This window comes from Phalacrocorax carbo, chromosome 12 (genome assembly GCF_963921805.1).
Source record: "Phalacrocorax carbo chromosome 12, bPhaCar2.1, whole genome shotgun sequence".
NCBI lineage: Eukaryota > Metazoa > Chordata > Aves > Suliformes > Phalacrocoracidae > Phalacrocorax > Phalacrocorax carbo.
In genome coordinates, this window is record NC_087524.1 from 10,351,780 (window position 1) to 10,369,010 (window position 17,231).

At 42.8% G+C, this 17,231-nt stretch overlaps 1 protein-coding gene across 1 annotated transcript in view; it reads left to right on the forward strand.

Annotated features, from left to right (window-relative positions):
* SORCS3 (sortilin related VPS10 domain containing receptor 3) overlaps nt 1-17,231 on the forward strand; it is a 317,833-nt gene that overhangs the window by 225,039 nt on the left and 75,563 nt on the right. Inside the window, exons 6-7 of the mRNA XM_064464110.1 lie at nt 2,121-2,185; nt 9,032-9,150. Of these exons, the coding sequence (XP_064320180.1) occupies nt 2,121-2,185; nt 9,032-9,150 (184 nt within the window). The remainder of the gene's footprint in view (nt 1-2,120; nt 2,186-9,031; nt 9,151-17,231) is intronic.

Consider the following 17,231-nt stretch of genomic DNA (forward strand, 5'->3'; position numbering starts at 1 on the left):
CAGGGGGGACACAGTGCTTGCCCCATCTGGAGGGGTGGGACCCAGGAGGTGTCATGGGGAGCAGGTGAGGCAGCCTGTCATTGTCAGGACACAGTAAATGCCTCTGGGTAAAAGGCTGGCGTCTGGCTTCTAGAAGGAAGCCTGGAGAGTACAGCCAGCGTGGTGAAGGCTGGATTTAAGTAGGAATGCTGTTGGGAAGGACTGTGGGGCAGGTCCCTTGTATGTTCCTGGCCTGTACCTACAAGTGCTGGAATTAATGCTCCCTTTGATAAAGTTGTGATGGATACATAAGTTGGTAAGCACATACCTCTGTCCCTATTGGCATGTCATAGGCGAGGGTCGTGATTGCTTAACAGATGAAATTGCAGCATATAGGGCTACTTAGGGGAAAAAGGTAGAAAACTTCTGCTGTGGATTAGAAAGATGTGTGCCTTTTCTACATATTGGGAAACAATGCTGCTGCACACCATAATTTTTTTTCACTGACAGTTTAAGGAATTTCTATTTGTCCTACTCTCACTGTTAACCATGTCCAGATATTCAAAAGATTTGACGCTGATAATTACCCGGTCACAGGGATTCAGGCCCATTCTGGCATCCTTACCAATAACAAACAGCTCTTTCTTCCTTGTGGGATCACCCTGAAACTGATGGTAGTGATTAAAGAGCAGACTATTTCTCACTGGGAGTAGAATAATGAAAGCTCTGCCTGTGCAGCTTTGTTTCGTTGTGTTGGGATATTTTTTTGGCCACAATTCCCTGTGTGTTGTGAACGGACTCCCTATTGATGCAGTGCTCTACTTAACTAGCAGTGCCAGTTTCAGTTACCTACACAGTGGGTCATAATGTAGTTATTTTGGCATTTGAAGCCCTAGCTGATCTTAGCTGAACTCTGGCACATTTGTATGTTTGTCATTGCTTCTGTTGCCATGTTTTTTGTGAGATGCACAAAAATGTATCAGAGTATCTGTATTTTATTTGTTCTTTTTTTCTTCCTTTTTTTTTTTTTTTTTAATGTTCTAGCTGTTGATGCCCCGAGGATGAAAGAAGCAAAAGATCGTGATAAAAGTGTTTCAGAACATTAGGGAATTGTGAATGTTGGCTGGCTTGGAGGGAATCTATTATTTACAATCTACTGTATCAAATTCAGCTTCCACCAAATTAGAAACTGATTTTTGTCATTGTCCCTTTTTAATCTAACCCTTTGGTTAACTCAGGAGAAGCAGCTCCATAAATCACGTGGACATCTATGGATTTTTCTTTTTCCCCTGCCAGCCATTGCTAGGACTAAATGTTCATCTCCCAGTGATTCTTATCAGCCAGGACACTAATAATAACATTTCTGTTCTGGGCTTGACTTTCCCTCTGCCAGGAGGAAAACTATCTTTGTAATGTGCTTTGCAAAATATTTTTTGGGAGTTAAATAACAATGCGCAGGAATATTTGACTTGAGATGCTTGCGTTTCAACCAGTGAGGTTAAAGAAACTCTTCATGCCTTGTTTCATGATTATCAAGGACCATGTCATGGGACCATGGAGTGAATAATGAATATTTTCTCACATATTTTTAATCAGAACTTCACCATGCATATGCACATCATTGTTTTTCTTTTGAAGATGAGGAAACTGAGGTAAATAATAGCAAGATTGCCCAGCAAACCAGGGGCAGATCAGGGAACTCAGTCATTCATGTCACTATTCAGCCAAGTAAGACCCCTTTTTAATTTTCTGTCTATAAGCATGAGGCTGCCGTGCCCTCGTCTTTCATTCCTCATTAAAACAGAGCTCTGCTTTTACTGGATCTTGGAACCAGCTTGCTTTGCCACCACAAGCATGACCATTTTAGTCTTGATCTTGTAGACACGGGGTAGGCAGGTTCACTCGCTGGTGGCTGGGAAGATGTCTGTCTTAAAGGTTAGTATGTGGCCCCTGGGAGTGGGCTGTGTAGAAGCACAAAGGAGACAAGTTAGTAGGAGGTAGGGAACTACATGCCAAGTGTCACAAGGTAGAGTAGAACTGGTTTTGCTTTCCCTCACCCTCTCCCTGTCTGATTGCAGCCTTTTATCTAACTGGCTGCCTTCTCTCTCTCTCTCTTTCTCTCCCTCTCTCCCCCTGCCCAGGTCGGTGACTGGTTTGGATAAAGAACCTGACCTTGTGCACATGGAAGCCCGGACAGCTGACGGACGTGAGTGCCTGCAGCCAACGCTGAAAGAGTGGGCTTTGAGTCAAGAATGGAGTGGGAATGGAAATTCACTTTACTCATTTTGTCTCCCCATTTACATTTTAATTGATAGGAAAGATGTGGGTCATGTGGTCTGATGTGAGGCATACTTTTATACTTAACCCCTGGGGGGAAATTCAGAGGCTGCAGTGCTTGTGTCTGGAGAGGCTGGGCAGAAGCACAATCTGTTGGGCTAAGGAGCTGTCAATTCTGTTCCCTATTTAGCTGTTTCAGTGTCATGTATTTTACATGAATCATAAGGAGCTGGGCTACCAGCACCATGCAGTACAGCCTCCGTGCATTTCCAGAGGTGTTCAGAACAGCTAGGTTGTACCTGGGAATTTGAGAAATCACCTACGGTCAGACTTCTCTGACCAGAATGTCCCTATGCCCCAGGTACCCTTTGTCTCATATTGAAAGGATTTTTCAGTTTTGCTTATGATGTATGAACAGATGTTCCATGCCATAACATTACAGGCCTCGAAAAGGTGCCTGGATCTGAAGATAGAAAAAAGATTCTTAACCCCTCACTGAATCTAGCTACATTTGTGGTAGAATGAATTCCTATATAATTAACCTCCAGTGAAGAAGACAGTATTAAAAGTAAATTGACTTTTTCCACCACTCTTTCTAAACTGTTTTAGGTATTTCACACAGGAACGACAGCATGATAACGCGTCTGCTTTGGGGTGGAACCAGCTTTACTCCAGCTCAATGTTACACAGCATGGGACATGTCCCTTCTGCACTACACGGACAGTGTAGAAGGCAGCACAGGACTGAGGCTGTAGAGGATTTCTGGGAGGAAAATGCCTCATTTTTGTTGGTTGCAAACTTTTCTCTGTTTAGTCAAGTGCTGCGTAGGCCAGATGCTGTGTGAACAAGCTCCTGTCTATCAGGGTGGCTTCTCTGAGGCTGTGGATCTTCTAAAATCACTCACTGGCCTCCCACTGCTATTTAGTGATGGCAGCTGAATAAATAACCAGGCAATAAAAGCTCAGGGGTGACAGCTGTTTGTTGAATATATGGGAAAAGCAAAACAGGCAGGCAGGTGGGAGGGCAAGGTAGGGAGGCTTCTTCAGTGCCTTTGCTGCTGTGTGTACTGTTGCAGGGATGCTGGGAGAAGTGGCCAAAAGCAAGTAAATAATGCAAGCAAGTAAGCAAACAAACTGCTGATAGAGTCTGTTTTCAAACTAAGTTTAAACTTGCTCACCCAGCTATTTGAATATTGGATATGTCAAGGATGTAGATGCTTCATTTAAAAGATATCTCCCCAGTTTGCAGACAAGTCTCTTCCTTCAGGTCTTGTTTCCTCGGGGGTTTGCTGTTTGTTCTTGTTTTAATGTATAAATTCAGCATTTTGAAATTGGCAGCTGATGGTATTGAGAGTTTCACTGAAAGTCAGGTTTAAACCAGTAGTGCCATCAAAACAGGCCCATTGCAAGCCATCGTCTGAGCACACAGCAGGGACAGGTGAGACCTGGCAGGGTGTGCCGGCCCTGCTGACATGTCCCGCTGAGGGACAGCACCCAAATGACTCCTCTCCCAGCCAAGCACAGCACAAAAGAACCATGTTGCTCCAATTAGAGTTTTTAAGGCTTAAAACAATATTAGTTTGTGTTACAAAACATCGACTGCCTCAAAGCTATAGCCTCAGCTGGTGTGAAATGGTACAGCTCTGTGTGCTTAGGAATGGGAGGTTGAACTGTTCTCCTGCCTTGCTCTGTAATGAAAATGGGCCTTCATGCTCCCAGTGAAATGGTTGAGGCACTTACACCTGCTGGAAAATGGGACCCTGCAGTTACTTCCTCTTGATCAGAAAGTTTCTGATGAAAGTTTTCCTCAGTAGTGGGGAGAGGAAGGGGAGACTTTTAAATACCTCTTAGGCCAGTCTGGTGGCTCATTCACTTATTTGACACATTAACAGACATAGATTTGAGTATTCCCATTGCTCAGTTCAATTCAGGGACAAGAATCACTGCCTTCAATATTCCTGGCCACTTGAAAAGTCCATGATTCTTCTAGAGAGGGTATTTGTCTTTCCTTTTCTGTTTTCCTCCATGCTTTTTATTAAAAAAAAAAAAAAGGGAAGGGGAGGGAAGTGGTATTTAGGATTAGACTCCTGAACTTGATTTTTTTTTTCTTTTTTTTTTTTCTTTCAGCAGTAATGGGACTCAAGAACCTATCTAATACTGATTCAGACATTGGAGCCTAAAATATGATCTGTGGCTGGGAACAGGTGGTGGGGCATGCTGGAGTGTCATTCATCCATAAATGAGGCAGGGCTGCCAATAAGCTCATGGAGCTGGGAGGTGGAAGTCCTGTTCACTGCTCTGGTGTCAGTCTGTCAGTCCCCCAGGATGTCTTGCCCCCATGGTTTTGTCTGTTCAGGTCATTAGGAATGGTAGGGTCTCTGAAAAAGCATCTGCCCCTGTGTCTAGTCTCCTTAAATATTTGCAAGATGCTGCTAATTCTAGTGCCTAGCTGATCTCAAGCTGGTCCTGTCTTTTGTAGCAGATGAAGATTTTCACATTATTTTTTTACATCTTGGCAGAGCTCTGGTAGTAGAATAATAATCTAGGCTTGCATTTTTAAATTATAAAAACATGTAGGAGCCTTGGGCACTGTACCTTCTGCCTGGGTGTAATAGGCAGCAGCAAGGACAGGTTTGGATGCAAGGGAACTATTAAAAATATACTGACGCAAGCACCCACCAGCACTTCTGGGAAAGATATATTAAACTTCCTGATGTTCAGTGAGATGTTCTCCCCACTCACAGATACGATGCAATAAACAGTATTTTAATTAAAGTGAAAAAAGGGGGAAAAACCTAACCAGAAAGATAAAACAGGGTAACTAAATCCTGGGGAACAATTTACAGTCCTGTCTACTTTTCTAGTTTCTCTTTCCCTTTTTGGGGGAAGAATTGTTGGGATGAGTTATTTTTTCTGCCTCCCATGGTAATCTTCGCTGGCAGTTTATGATTTTAAGTCTTTGCCTGGTACTAGGACTTGACTTAAGATGATCCAATCTACCAATGCAACTTGTTTCCACCAGCTGCCCTTCTTCCCGTTAGCCATGCCTGCTTTTAACCAGCTGGCTTGTTAACGCTGTCAAGGAGCAGCAGGCCCTGCTGCCCTGTGTTTCTCTAAGTCACAGTAACGTGCACATGTCTGCCCTTTGCAGCCTTCAGCACAGTGACAGGTTTGACTATTTCAGCGTCTCCTTGCAGGGACCCACATCATTGGGTGTAACCCGTCAGAGAGCACCTCTTGTGCTCCTGCTTCCTGCCAAAGCTGTCATGACTGGCAGGCAAAGAAGAAATTTAGTAGTTTGGCTTTAGTAGTTTGGCTTATTTCACCAGTTTATCACTGCAAATTTCAAGAAATTGCTTCAGTTTTATCACTTCTAAAAAAGGGTAAAAATACACTCCAAATTCTCAAGATGGGAGACTGTGTTACCTGGCAATGGGGAGGTGTTTCGAGCTCCTTAACTGGGAAATGGCTGCACATCTGAGAAAGCCAGTCCCTAACCCTAAGCGAGATAAGCTAGTGGGAAGGGTTTGTGTGGAGGTATGGATGCTGGGATTTGAGCTGCAGCAAACTCTCCAGGCTGCTTGATGTCCATATTGCCTCATTCACAGATGGGCTGAAAAAGTAGCTGGACGTTGGGTTATAAGCACAAGATGTTTTTGAGGCTGTCTAGGAAATAAGGGGCTCTCCTCAACTCCTTTTGCAGTGAAACATAATAAAAAGAACCCAAAACCAAGCCCCTCCGCTAATTCTGGTGTTGTGTGGGATGACAGATAAATTGGAAATAACCCCTAGATAGAAGCCAACCTCTTAAGGCATGCATCTCCCAGTGGAAGGTAAGCAAGGCTTTAAAGGCATAGACTGGGCACATGCCACCATTGCCTCTGGGCACCCGTAGTTTTTCTCTGTGGCTGTGCAAAACAGGGCTGAAAAATTAACTCTCTTCAGAGAAGAGGGAGGAAAAATCTTAGAAGTTAGGATGCCCCATTCTTTCTTCATTGACATTTTTGTTGAGGGGCCCTGTACTTTCTATATAGGGGAAGATGTGTCCTGCAAATTGGACCATAGCTTATGAAGGGACCACACCCTTCAAGAAGCTTGTGCAGGGACTTAATGTTGTTTCTTGCTTCCAGTCACACACAAATGTGAACTGCATGCTGTCATATTTTCACCTGAATTTTTTGGTGCATTTTAAAGGGAATTATTTTTCATGTTTTGTGGGGCAGCAGGAAGCAAGGCAAGACTTGAACTTAGTTTTGTGTCCAAAGGCAGACATGTTTGAAGATAATTTTTTGTGTCTGTGTTTTATTTCATGGGCCTATTTTGTAAAATATATGAAAATAAATAAAAGAGACTAAATTGAAGATGGGTAGTGAGCTACCCCCCTTTTCCACAACCAACTTTCCTGTGAATATTAATCAGGTGCCATTCTTTGAGTATATTTGATTGCTGGTGTAACACACTCAGAATGACACCTTTCCCAGTAGGCAGGAAGCTAGTTGTCATCTCAACACTTGTGATTTATCTGCATTTATTTGTGACAGGTTTTTATTCCTCTTCCCATTCTGTCACTCAGCAGCAGTAAATTATCCCCTTTTTGGAGGAATAAGAATATCCAGGCAACTGTGTGGGAGAACCTACTGGGGGGAATGAGCTTCTAAAAATACAGCTCCTGACCTCTTCTCCTTGTTCTGCCTAATTTTACTGCTACCTCAAACAGCAAGTCAAGGGTGCTGAGTTCTTTGGGTGTCACTCTGGCAGTATATAAGACCCTCTTGTTTTCTGAGAAGTTGCTTTTATCTGTGACAGAGATGTCTTAGATTCCATGTTGGGGAGGTACACAGCAGCTCTGGACCAAGTGTGTTGTGTCAGTTGATGAAGAACCTTGATTTATCCCAGCTGAGAGTCCAACCTCTCTGCTGCTGCTGGTATTTTATGCTGGGAGAAAGCACAACTCCTATACTCCAGTTATTTGGCACTGTCTCTAGGTCAGATATTTTTCACCATACACTCTAATTACCTCCAAATACTCTGAGCTGGCACCACTAACAGATTCTGCTGCTTTAACATTATCAGTGGGACTACATTGCTGCGCCAGACCTGTGCAACTGCTCTGAATCAGCCATGTAGCCCTTATTAACCTGGAATTCCCAATGCCTCAACACAGAACCAGGTCTGCAGCCTTTAAACATGGACCTTCAGTTATGCAACCGGTCATGAACTTTTATTAGATTAAAATTTCATTGTAGCTTGTGAGGTTTTAAGGAAATATCTTTTTAAAGATTATTATTATTATTATTATCACTACCCCTGACTTGCATTCTTTTTGCATTCCTAAGAGTCTGCTGGTGGAAGGGGAAACTGCCAGTCTGTGAATCTTTCCATTGTATCTGGGAAGGTAGTTAGTCGACCATCAGAGGATTTCAATCATGCCCCCCAGTGCTTTCCACTGAACCACACTTTGCTGTCACTGGAAAGACACTGACTAAGGACAATAGCAGGTTTTATGGGATGGAGAAACCTGTAAGCAGCTTTGCTAGGCTAGTTACTGTCCTTTTAAACTTCCCTTTCATCGTTTTGGGCTCAGTTTGACAAGATCCTTGTTAATAGGTGCAGTTGTGAACTAAAATCACTGCACCAGGCTCACCCCAGCCCTTATAAACTCACTGTTTTCTTCCTTGATGGTCTGTCCTCACCCTTTGTAGAAAAGCGAACAAGTGCATGAATCTAAGAAGCCTGTAGAAGTGCTGCAGTATAAAAGATATGACCCTTTTATCACTGCAGCCGTCATCTTAGTTGTATTTTCATTTTCTCCCTAATTTGCAGTTTTCAGAAGAGCAGTTGAAAGGCAAAGATGGCATATTTAGATTACATACATCCAGAGACACAGTGCCTTGATTGTTCTGTTTCATGAGATCCTTTCTTAGCCTGACTGAAAAAATGCTTAATCCCCTATAACCCCTGCCAACTTGCTGGCGGTGAACATGTCCCTTCTTGCCACTCTAAGCAACTTTCTGTATGTCTTTTGTATGCCTTATGCCTTCTTCCTGTTCTACCAGTCCTGTTCCTTCCCTCAAGAAATGTCAAGGACTGACAAGGCATCCCATTAGTGTGATAGTCTTCTCACCTTCTCTCTAGACAGAAATTTGATGCCTCTTGCAGTGCATGTAAATACTATTGGGACTCTTCAGCTAGTCATGCTCTTTCCTATCCATGGCGTTTTCATACTTACCCTATATTGGCTATAAAGACTCAATTCTGGGAGAAGCTTGTGATTTTCACAGCAAAATAAGTTAAACTTAATAGTGCTGGTTTGGGCTTTTTTTTTTTTTGCTTCTGTGACACTACCACAATTAAAACCAGTTATCAAGGCTAGGGTATTTCAGGGGGAGGATGGGGATGTAATTCCCAGCAGGATGGTGGAATGAAATTCAACCTGGGTGGCTTTTGAAATAATCTTCTGCTCCATATGGTCTCATCATCAGTTTTCTGGTGTGTTTATGATTTTTACCCTCCATTTATGGTTTGAACTCCAATCTCTTGAGCGATGTCTGCACAAAGGGGAAGGGAATGGTGAGTGTGGAAATGTGATGAATTCCTTACTCCAGAGAGCAGTTACATTTGTTAAGGCTGGAGGTAGATCATGCAGTAACATCTAGCTAGTTGGAGATGAGGCTAAGACATCCCCTCAGAGATGTTCTTTCGAACTGCTGATGACATATTCAGACAACAGGCTCCTACCTGGACATTTCTTATGTGTAAATATTCTTCCATTACAGACACCCATTATTTGACCTGTCGGATCCAGGAGTGCTCGGAGACCAAAAGGAGTGGGCCATTTTCACGCTCCATTGACATCAGCTCCCTTGTTGTTCAGGATGAATATATCTTCATCCAGGTATGTTGACTTGATATGAACGTGACGTGAATTCTGCCTGTGCAAGGTATTTGTTCTGTGCAAGAGAGAAGGCATATTCTTAGGGCAAGTGAATGGGGCTGCAGGTTGTAAGAGCTGGGAGTCTACATCTTGCTACAGATTGGCAATTTAGTCTGGGTTAAAACAGTTGATCTCTCTACTCATCACTTGTCTCATGGTGAATCTGATATATTTTGAAAGTTCATTCATCAATTGTCATAAGGGCCCATGGGTTTCATAGAAGCTCTAACTTGCTATTGTTGTGGCTACTTGGAATATACAAAGGAGCTAGTGATGAGCTGGAGAGAACAGTGAAGAACAAAGGAAAGTTGTGAGTGATCATTTTAATGAATGCATAGGTTTATGCTAATTTGACAGTCAAGTAATGCTAATGGAGCGAACAAAAATTTACAGTAGGAGGTAAAATAGCAGAGAGGTTGAAAGAAGATGTTTCAGGGCAACTTCAAAGTGGAAGATGACTGTAAATTTGTCAGCTAGTTGATGATTTTGGAGATGAGAAGAAAGTGACAGAAATTGAATGAGAAACTACTTGGTTTTGAGATTTTCTGAGAATACATGGGCTGGCTGGAACAAGGCCATCTCTCCCCATTTCATACGTGTCGAAGTGTCAGAAAGAATAGTGAGGTATGGAAGAACACTTCCTGAAGATGTATCATTTGGGTGAAAACTGGGAGCTGGGCTGAGTGATTCCAGGTCCCAGAAAGCTCAGGAGACACAGAGATTACAGACACTGTGATGTTAACTGTTTGTCACCAGTGCTGAAGAGAGAGGATGAGATGAGATGAGGCTTGGATCCAGGTGGTACAGAAGAAACATATGCTTTCCTTTTTGAGTAAGACTGGGTTACGTTAAACTGCTATTTTACTTCTTTGGGGGAATATTTTTCTTGAATACATCCAGATTATAAGAAAGTTCTGCTCTGTTTATTGTGAAATTGTTCTTAGAAAAGGCAGTTTAAGTGGGAAGGCTCATAATTCTGTGCTGGGATTAGGTGGAGGACTGGAACCATATGACCTGGGAGGACTGCAGTGTGTAAACTGCATGCACTTGTGTAACATTGGCAGACTTTTCCTCCTGTGAGTAGGGGAGTCTGCTGCTCTGGAGGTCTGATTGCTATGGGAGCCACTGCTCCCTTCATTTCCCCATGAAACCCAGCGTGCTGCTGCTTCCTTTGACATCATGGGGAGGCCTGCTGCTAGAATACACTGAGAATGTAACTTCTGCAACTTAGTAAGTCATGATTTGTCTAGAGGCAATGGCTTTCCAATCAGTAAATGCTCTGCTCTCCAAGGAGTATTTTAGAGAGACGCTTTTAATCTGGTGTTTTATGTCTGTGGCTGAGGGTATTGTGGAACATCCAATTCTTTATGGCTAGCATGAGGTCTTACAGACATTTCTCATTCCACAGCTCCCACCTGTGTTAAAACAAGACTGCCCTGTTTAGAAACTTGTGCTCGCAGTGAGGACATCTGCCTGGTCTACACGTTCCTCTGCCTCCAATTAGCAGTGAGCGGCTCAAGCTAATAGCTGCTAATTGCTTCAAGTTAAAAATAAGTGTGCGTGTATACAAACACATGCATGTATTTATATGTAATGCTTCAAGTGCCTTGAATATCCTTAGCAATGTTTCATTATAGCTTAATGAGCATTTGAAGTGAAAATCATATACCCACGCTTTTAAAAACAGTTAAATATACACACTGAACATTGCTGCTGCTTTGGGCAGGAGACTCCCCCTTTCACAGGTTGTCTATCACTTTCCCTGTTTTTTGCATCACACTTGCATGATTTCTGACTGTCCAGCAGCCTGTCATAAGTGACTGCAGAAACTGGGCATGGGTTGAGCCCATAGAATCATAGAATTGTTTAGGTTGGAAAAGACCTTTAACATCATGGCGTCCAAGCATTAACCTAACACTGCCAAGTCCACCATTAAGCCATGTCCCTAAGCACCATATCTACACATCCTTTAAATACTTCCAGGGATGGTGACTCACCCATTTCCCTGGGCAGCCTGTTGCAATACTTAACAACTCATTTTTCCAATTTTCTAATCTTTCTAATATCCAATTAAACCTCCCCTGCCACAACTTGAGGCCATTTCTTCTTGTCCTATTGCATGTTACATGGGAGAAGAGACCAACTCCCACCTCACTACAACCTCCTTTCAGGTAGTTGTAGAGAGCAATAAGGTCTCCCCTCAGCCTCCTTTTCTCCAGGCTAAACAACCCTAGTTCCATCAACCTCTCCTCATAAAACTCGTACTCTAGAACATTCACCAGCTTGGTTGCCCTTCTCTGGACACACTCCAGCACCTCAATGTCTTTTTTGTAGTGAGGGGCCCGAAACTGAACACAATATTCAAGGTGTGGCCTCACTAGTGCCGAGTACAGAGGCACGATCACTTCCCTGCTCCTGCTGGCCACACTATTGCTGACACAAGCCAGGATGCTGTTGGCCACCTTGGCCACCTGGGCACACTGCTGGCTCGTGTTCAGCTGGTTGTCAACCAGCACCCCCAGGTCCTTTTTGGCCAGGCAGCTTCCCAGCCACTCTTCCCCAAGCCTGTAGCATTGCAGGGGTTGTTGTGACCAAAGTGCAGGACCCAGCACTTGGCCTTGTTAAACCTCGCACAACTGGTCTTGGCCCATTGATCCAGCTTGTCCAGGTCCCTCTGTAGAGCCTTCCTACCCTCAAGCAGATCACATTCCTGCCCAACTTGGTGTCATCTGCAAACTTACTGAGGGCGCACTCGATCCCCTCATCCAGATCATTGATAAAGATATTAAACAAGGCTGGCCTCAAAACTAAGCCCTGGGGAACATCACATTTGACTAGCCACCAACTGGATTTAACTTTGTTCACCACAACTCTTTGGGCCTGGCCATCCAGCCAGACTTTTACCCAGCAAAGAATATGCCCATCCAAGCCATGAACAGCCAGTTTCTTCAGGAGAATGTTGTGGGAAATGGTGTGAAAGGCTTTACTAAGGTCTAGGTAAACAACACCCACCGGCTTTCCCTCATCCACTAAGTGAGTAACCTTGTCATAGCCGGAGATCAGGTTAATCAAGCAGGGCCTGTCTTTCATGAAGCCTTTGCTGACTGGGCCTGATTACCTTGTTGTCTGCTATGTGCCATGTGAGGGCCCTCAAGATGAGCTGCTCCATAACTGTCCCCGGCACCACAGTCAGACTGACAGGCCTGTAGTTCCCCAGATCCTCCTTCCAGCCTTTCTTGTAGATGACTGTCACATTTGCTAACTTCCAGTGATCTGGGACCTCCCCGGTTAGCCAGGACTGCTGATAAATGATTTTAAGTGTCTTGGCAAGCACTTCCACCCAGTACCGTTGGGTGGACATCATCTGGCCCATAGACTTGTGTGTGTCTAGGTGGTGTAATAGGTCACTAACCATTGGATTATGGGGGCTTCATTCCGCTCCCCATCCTTGTCTTCTAGCTCAGGGCGGGTGGGTACCCGGAGAACAACATGTAGTTCTCAAGTAACACACAGACACTTCAGATTCACAGCACACACCTTTCTGAGCTGGAGGTGTGTTAAATCCACCATGTCCAGCATATGGTCGATAGGCAATGCAGAGCGTTTGCTCGGTACGTATGTAGGAGAGCTGATATGTCCTGGATGTATTAGTCTCACAAGCCATGTGAGGTAGCTGCCTATTATGGGATATGTCAGATTGTGTGTGCAGTGTCTTATGCATCTCATTCTTCTGGATAATCTTGGACAGAAATATGGGAGCCAGCTCTTTTGAATTTCAAATATTAGACAGAGATGAATAAATAAATATCAAATTAAATGCTAAGAACCTGGTGAGTTTTAATAGTTGCATAAAGGATGGGTGCATGAGTTCTGATCTGTCTGTGCTTGAACAAATCAGAAGTAATGTCTTGGAGTAGAGAGATGAACTAATTTCTTTTAACTTTTGTCATGAAGACAGTAGATTTTTTTGTCTAAACCAGTAGTCTGTTCCTCTAAAGTGAGTGATCAAAACCTTCAAGGACAATTCCATCTTCTCCCATTGCACCTATTGGAGGCTGAGATAGGTCTCTGAATACTGATTTCTCATTAATATTAGAAGGAACTTAAGTGTAGCATAGAGAAGACCCCTAAATTTTTGACGGCTAAAATTAGGGAAGATGAATCATTGATGAATGTTGGTATAAACATTTTAGATTATCTGCCTACATTTATTTAGTAGAGAATACCCATTCTAATATAGTTGATGAACAGGCCTGTAGTGTAAGATTCTTGGGAAGCATTAACCTGTGTGACTGTGCACTCAAAGCAAATGTGATACTATGGTGCATAATGGATAGGGGAAAGAAGAATACGAAAAATGTTATAGTATCATTATAAATCAATGATTCCTTATCATGTGGAATGCTGTTGTGCAGCACTTCTGAAAAGATCTTGCAGAACTGCAGTCCAAAGAAAGAAAATGAGAATGATCCTATGCTTGAAAAAAACTTGCCCATGAAGAGTTTGAAAAACTGGGACTGGTTACCAGACAAAGGAGATAAATAACATAGCACATGATGAAAAATGTAAAAGGTAATGAAGAAGGAAGGAAGAAATAGCTACTGAGAAAAAATAGGAAGAATTCTTATGAATAAAACAGTAGGTGATCAATCTGAATTTATTGATTGACTTTCTGTTTGATTGATCAGTAGTTATTTAAGCATTCCTAGCACATCACTAAGATTGGATAATTCTGCATAAATTGATATATTAAGAGAAAAATCCTCCCTCTGTTGTGTGTATAAGTTTTCATTCAGTTCACAGGATTGCTCTGATGTAGCCAGGAACAATTATCATCATCATCATCTTTCATGCTTAATACTTAAAATTCATACAGTTTGCAGAGCAGGTCGTTTATTTGTGAGAAAACCTTGGAATATGTCTGAATTTATTTACTATACCAAAAAGGAGCTAATTTGGTAAGCAACTTTGCCATTAAGGTCAGTGTCAGTTGTGTTCAGTTCTATAGCTTTGCAGTAGTGGAGCTCTATAGCTGTACCACACCTTTCCTTACCAAAGGCACCGGCCTTTGAATACTCACTACTGAGATAGTATCACTTTCTAAACTCAGGTGCAGAGATAACCTGCGGCTGCTTATAAGATTTGACTTCCTGACAATTACCTGAACTGCTATGGTATTCTCATGTGCAGAGCTTACATTATAAGACCCAGGGGTCAGGGATAGTAATTTTTTTTTATGTATGAATCTAGTCTATTGATATTTTGGAGAATTTCTATGGTAAAAATAAATCACAGGGGGAATTCTAGGGAAAATATTTTTCAAGCAAGTCTTATATCACAGTTTCTAATGGAATTGCTCAGGTTGCTGAAGAGAGTCTAAAATGTAATACACCTTACTGAAAACGGGGATTATTTTTCAGGAAATTCTGTTTTGAGTGAGAAAGCATTGTTTGGAGAAAAACTTGTTATTTTCCAATAAGTAAACAAATAACATCAGCACTACTTAGTTCTTTAAAGTCTAAAAAGCAGGAATGATCTGTGTATGTTTCCTTGCCAACAGAAGAAAATGTTCCACTGAAAACGCAAAAAAGCACGAGAAAATGTCATTGCTTATTGCAGGGAGTGAAGGGGAGTCTACACCAAAAAAGTCTCAGTACAGTGTTGCTTATTTGTGGTGGTCTGAGAATTCCTAAGGGGGTATGAATACGGCAGTGGATTCACTGGAAATCAGTGCTCTGGGACAGTGGTTTCTGCAGAAAGCAACATTCTTGTGGACAGACCTACAGCTGCCATAGGGAGCTAATTATCGCTAAGTTGAAGTAGTTGTTTCCACTTACCCAAAGTTTATTTGCAAGCTATCTCAGGTGCAATAGCTCAGTGGTTCTGCTGGGTGGCAGGAGTCCCATGCTGGACAAGCCTGGCTGCTAGTGGGGATGGATGACATTCCCAATGTACTGATGCAGACCAATGTAAGGACTGTATTTTCACACAGAACCCTAGGTATCAGGAGAGGGAGCATAATAATGATGAAACTCTTCAGAACGTGTGGCATAAAGACTGGCAGTACTGCTGTTATAGCGCTAGTGGCCTAAGGATGTGAGACAAAATTTACAGGGATAGGTAGTATTTTTTATGAGATTGGAATTGATAGAGTTAGAAAAGGGACAGATAAGCTTTTGTGCATGCTTATGAGATCCTAAGGGACTTGAGGAAGGATTTGGTCTCTGAAAATTGTCCTTTCTTTTATTTTCCCCAGCTATAGATGTAGCTCTCATAAAATATGTTTCCTCCCCCTATTAATCTTGTTGTGTTTTCCTTGTGTAAACCCTTCGGTGTGTGGCTTTCCTCCCAGAGGTCATACCAGTCTAGTTCAGCATCCAGTTAACACTGTCCCCATTCCTCCCTTAGCTTCCATCTTTGTCAGCACTTGGAGACCCTCAGGGTAACTTTGGACATTTCTGAACTGGCTCTAAGTCAGTACAGAGATGTGTGGACGATCCACATCATGGATGTGGAAGATCAATACCTATCTTGATTGTTTTTTATGTCTTTATTTTTCTATGGGATGATGCAGACTCTTCTATTCCAACAGAGTGCAGCTCAAGTCAATCTGAAATGTAGCCTGGAATTTCAGCACTTTCCATGGCAGTGAAAAAGCTACTGGGCACGGAATACTCCTCTGAGATTTAGAAGCTGATACCTGGTTTGAATTTGGGGATGATGCCTGTTCTTTCTAACAGGCCAGACAAATGCCTTTGGAGATGAACGCTCTCAGATCTGCTTTTGGCTGGTGGTCTCACGTCATAAGGACAAGGAATGACACCTGCAAGCTTTGACTGAAAAGGGCTGGCCTCTTCAGACCCTGCTCCATTTCCACTTTAGATGGAAAGTTCTTTGTGCCATTAACCCGAGGGGCATGCTGAGAGGCAGTGCATTACCACTCTCAGAGTCTTTAAAGAGTGAGGGCATGGGTGTCCCTCCCCTTTTCCAGTCCCATGGCATAATTTTTGAAGGTATTTACTGCAGGCTGAAATTCATAAAAGGATCTTGTCTCTCACCCAGTCCCTCCTGCCATTTCTCCTCTTGAGAAGCTTTCTTGGCAGATTTCTGTGCCATTTCATTTGTGATTCAGTCTTCTGGGAACCCTGGGAACTAGACAGCGCTCTCTTGACTCCAGATTCCTTCAGGTCAGGTTGTGCTGGAACATAAGATGGTCCCATTTCTAAAAATCTAAGATGCTCTGGTGGTTGCCCTTCTTTTTTGAGGCTGATGTGATGAAGGAGGGAAGGAGTGTGAGGGAAGCTGGGAAGAGAGAGGGAGAGTCTTGGCTGTGGTTTATAATCCTTCTGAATGGGATGGCGTCTGTGCATTGCCATTGAGGAGCAGGGGATGGTGATTGCTCACAGCTTACACGTGCAGCAGTGTGGGAGCAGCTGCAGTTCTTATAGATGGCAGGAATTCCGTGTAGAAAGTGAAAAGTTTAAGTCACGATGCTCTCTTTGGTACCAATCATATGTCTGGCGCTCCTTCGCCCTCTGAAGTAATTTTGCACTTTGAAGACTTTTGCTTAATTCAGAGTTGCAGAGCATCCTGCTCACTAGCATGAATGAGAACGAGCAAACCCAGAATTTCTCCAGTTGTGTGGCGCAGCTAAGTGGGACTCTTACAATACACATCTGAATAATTCCTCTGGCTTAGCCGAGCACACGCTTCTGCCAAGAGCTGTTGAACCAATTCAGTTGTCTTCTGCATCAGTAAGTCTTTGTAAAATATATGCAGATGTCAGTATTCACCCACAATTACTGATAGCTTCTTATAGAACCTATGGATAATATTGCCTTTTTGGGATGCCTGAACTCTCATCAGAGTGTGTCCAAAAATTTCAGCTGAAGTGTTTTGATGGAAAATGGTTTTTGTAGAAAATGCATTTTTTTTTAAATCTGAATCAAATTCAGTTTTTATCAAAGTGGATATGTTTATGAGAATTTTTTTTTCAGGCTCAGTAAAAATAAAAATATTTATTATTTATAGTCTTAGGACTA